Raw genomic sequence first — 3,221 nt, 5'->3', positions numbered from 1 at the left:
CTCTCTCTCTCTCTCTCTCTCTCTCTCTCTCTCTCTCTCTCTCTCTGTTTGTGCGTCAATATTCTTCTATATTTTCTATATTCATAGAACATGGACAAATTCTCGCGTCGCGAGCGCACCGCAAATGCTTGGAATAAACTGTTAAAGAACACAAACGAACCATCGAATATTGGCAAACACTGCAGCTGCTGTAACACACTATTGTTTGTCCGCCCCTCTTGTCAGCGTCCAGCCGTCAGAAACAGCAATCCTCGCGGTAACGATTGCGAATACCTCGATATACTCCTCTCCAGTCCGCAGTTACGAATCATTCGCAGCCTCATCTGTACCAGCCGGACTTGTCCTCAACAGAAACAATCAGCTGCTTTTCGCTCGCTGTTTGGCTTCCAAGATTTGTAAAGGCGTTCGAGCGCGCATCGCGAGTCAAATTCTTCGAGCTAATACTTGACTCGCGCAACCGTACACATTTCTTACTCCTTCTTTCCTTTTTTCTTTTCGTACTTTCCAATTATTCGACAGATTTAAGCATCCCCACTTTTAACACTGGCACTGTGATAATCGAAAGTACACGTCCTTCTATGTCAACTGTCTGTCAATCGTTCGACATTGGCACGTAAGCGTAACTTTTACGGACCACGCTACCACGTGGAGTTGTTTTGGCATTCACTCGGCGATCAACTATTCTCTGGATCCGACCGCGAAGAAGCGCTATTCCTTTCAGCAACTTTTAGCAATGAGTAGCTATTTTTTCATAAAATGCTCAAAAAGATCCTAAATATCTCCTCGCAACTTTCGCTTACGAAAGTAAGCGACTCAAATCTCGACTATCGGAGCCGCCTGCGATCATGTATGCGCTAGCGATATCGAACTGTTTGAACGAATCGCGCGACGAAAGAGGAAGAGGAATGAAAGGAAAAGTGTGTCTGTGCGTACCCGGCTTCCTTCGCGTACGATACATCGGTTAACGTTTTTCCCGCGTCGAGTGCACGGCTTGTCGAATGAACAAACGAACAAATAAACTTGTACGTATACACGAGTGACACAACGAGAAAACGAACGCAAATAGGAGTTGAGAGAGCGTCGCTTACGGACGTTTTGCGGACGCACCTTTATACGTTCATCCGTCTGTGTATGAAACGCTGTTATTTTCGGAGGCCAACGAAAATCAGAAACGTTAAACACTCGTGTGATCGCGATCATCGCATACTGCAAAAATAATAACACGTTGGAAAAACGCGTAACTAAAATATTGGGACGTGTGTGTGTGTGTGTGTGTGTGTGTGTGTGTGTGTGTGTGTGTGTGTGTGTGTGTGTGTGTGTGTGTGTGTGTGTGTGTGTGTGTGTGTGTGTGTGTGTGTGTGTGTGTGTGTGTGTGTGTGTGTGTGTGTGTGTGTGTGTGTGTGTGTGTGTGTGTGTGTGTGTGTGTGTGTGTGTGTGTGTGTGTGTGTGTGTGTGTGTGTGTGTGTGTGTGTGTGTGTGTGTGTGTGTGTGTGTGTGTGTGTGTGTGTGTGTGTGTGTGTGTGTGTGTGTGTGTGTGTGTGTGTGTGTGTGTGTGTGTGTGTGTGTGTGTGTGTGTGTGTGTGTGTGTGTGTGTGTGTGTGTGTGTGTGTGTGTGTGTGTGTGTGTGTGTGTGTGTGTGTGTGTGTGTGTGTGTGTGTGTGTGTGTGTGTGTGTGTGTGTGTGTGTGTGTGTGTGTGTGTGTGTGTGTGTGTGTGTGTGTGTGTGTGTGTGTGTGTGTGTGTGTGTGTGTGTGTGTGTGTGTGTGTGTGTGTGTGTGTGTGTGTGTGTGTGTGTGTGTGTGTGTGTGTGTGTGTGTGTGTGTGTGTGTGTGTGTGTGTGTGTGTGTGTGTGTGTGTGTGTGTGTGTGTGTGTGTGTGTGTGTGTGTGTGTGTGTGTGTGTGTATTTGTGGAAAAGGTATATACAAGCGAAAGCTAAGAAAAACGATTTCAACGTGTCATTATCTATGCTTGTTTTTACTTTCAAGTAAGTTACTTTTCACGAGCGAGAAAATCCATGCCAAAAACCGACGAGCAGCCAAGCAGGAAGAAGCGCAAGGTGAATCACTCCCGGAAAACGATGGTCACACGGAAAACGTACCATTGTCAGGTACGAGCGATTCGCGAACCCAAATTAGAGTCCGTCACCTCCTCCTTCTCCTCTTCCGCCACCACCGTCTCCAAATTCTCCTTCTCCTTCTCCTCCTCCTCTTCTGTACTTACTCGCGCAATATTGTATGGCGCGAATTCATTCGAAGAGGTCTATCACACAACCGACAAAACGCTTCAATGTGCACCGAGTAGAATAACGCGACTTTTACTGACTGTGCCCGCTCTCTCTATAGAAACTCTCCGCAATTCGAAATTCTCCACTTACTAATAGCAAACGAAAGACGAGTCGTAATAAAGTGGAAAAAGTCACATTCGTAACAGCCACCACACACTACTTTTACGGTGAATAACACATTATATGCGACTGTAGATCCGACGCGCATGGAAAAGAAGAAGAGGAGAATAACGACTGCTATTTCACAAAGAAGATGCAAGAATAAACGATTAGCAAAACTAACGCGTATAGCACGAGTCCGTACGAATCGCGAGTATTTGGCGTTATATAAAGCACACGTGATACAGCTTCCCCATATCTTTTAGGGAAGGTTGCTCCGCCATTTCGACGGTTGAGTATCCGGCGAACCGAGCCGGATAATTTTGAACAGGCGGCGGAGCCCACTGTAACGCTGGCGTGATTACGATGGCAGCGAATACTCAACGAGTTCTGTCTTGTAGTGCAAACATCCACTCTCGTCGCTTAGCTGTTAACGACGTCGAATGCGCGCGCGGTTACGTAGATAAGTAGGTAGGTGGATGCCGTTCGAATGACGATTCGGGTCTTGAATTGAGCCGCAGCCTGTTCGCTAAGATTGTACGCGACCTAGTCCATCGATAGCGGAACGATGGATACAACGTTGATCGTCGCGACGACACTGAGACGCCGGTCGTCGAGACGCGCGTATCGAGACGCGAACGCGCCGAAAGCACCGCGCGGCGGCCAGGTACGGCACCCTAAACAGTTATTAATAGCTCCTGTCCTAGCTTACTAGATTTGCCCTCGAACCGACGCGACGCGACACGACGCGACGCGACGCGACGCTGCACAACGCGACGCGACGCCGAGCAATCTCCGCTTCCTTTGTTGCGTCTCTCTTTCTCTTCTTCCTCCCCCC

The 3,221-nt window shown here is 47.9% G+C and overlaps 1 protein-coding gene across 11 annotated transcripts in view; it reads right to left on the bottom strand.

Moving 5' to 3' along the window:
- Positions 1 to 3,221, bottom strand: part of LOC116847649 (nuclear factor 1 B-type) — a 32,981-nt gene that overhangs the window by 27,835 nt on the left and 1,925 nt on the right. Inside the window, exons 1-3 of one of the 11 annotated variants that reach the window (XM_032822860.1) lie at positions 2,769 to 3,029; positions 2,099 to 2,373; positions 161 to 741 (exon numbers count right to left, since the gene is read on the bottom strand). The exons of 3 other annotated variants lie outside the window; for them this stretch is intronic. In XM_032822860.1, the coding sequence (XP_032678751.1) occupies positions 161 to 163 (3 nt within the window). In that variant the 5' untranslated portion in view covers positions 164 to 741; positions 2,099 to 2,373; positions 2,769 to 3,029. Of the gene's footprint in view, positions 1 to 160; positions 742 to 2,098; positions 3,030 to 3,221 lie in introns of those variants that run through there. 7 more of the 11 variants (XM_032822855.1, XM_032822856.1, XM_032822859.1 and 4 more) reach the window with 7 other exon arrangements.

The sequence above is a fragment of the Odontomachus brunneus genome, unplaced genomic scaffold (genome assembly GCF_010583005.1).
Source record: "Odontomachus brunneus isolate Ranch 3 - 2012 unplaced genomic scaffold, Obru_v1 Obru_scaffold_082, whole genome shotgun sequence".
Taxonomy (NCBI): Eukaryota; Metazoa; Arthropoda; class Insecta; order Hymenoptera; family Formicidae; genus Odontomachus; species Odontomachus brunneus.
Note: the sequence above shows the minus strand (reverse complement) of the source record. Positions and strands in the feature narration are given on the sequence as shown.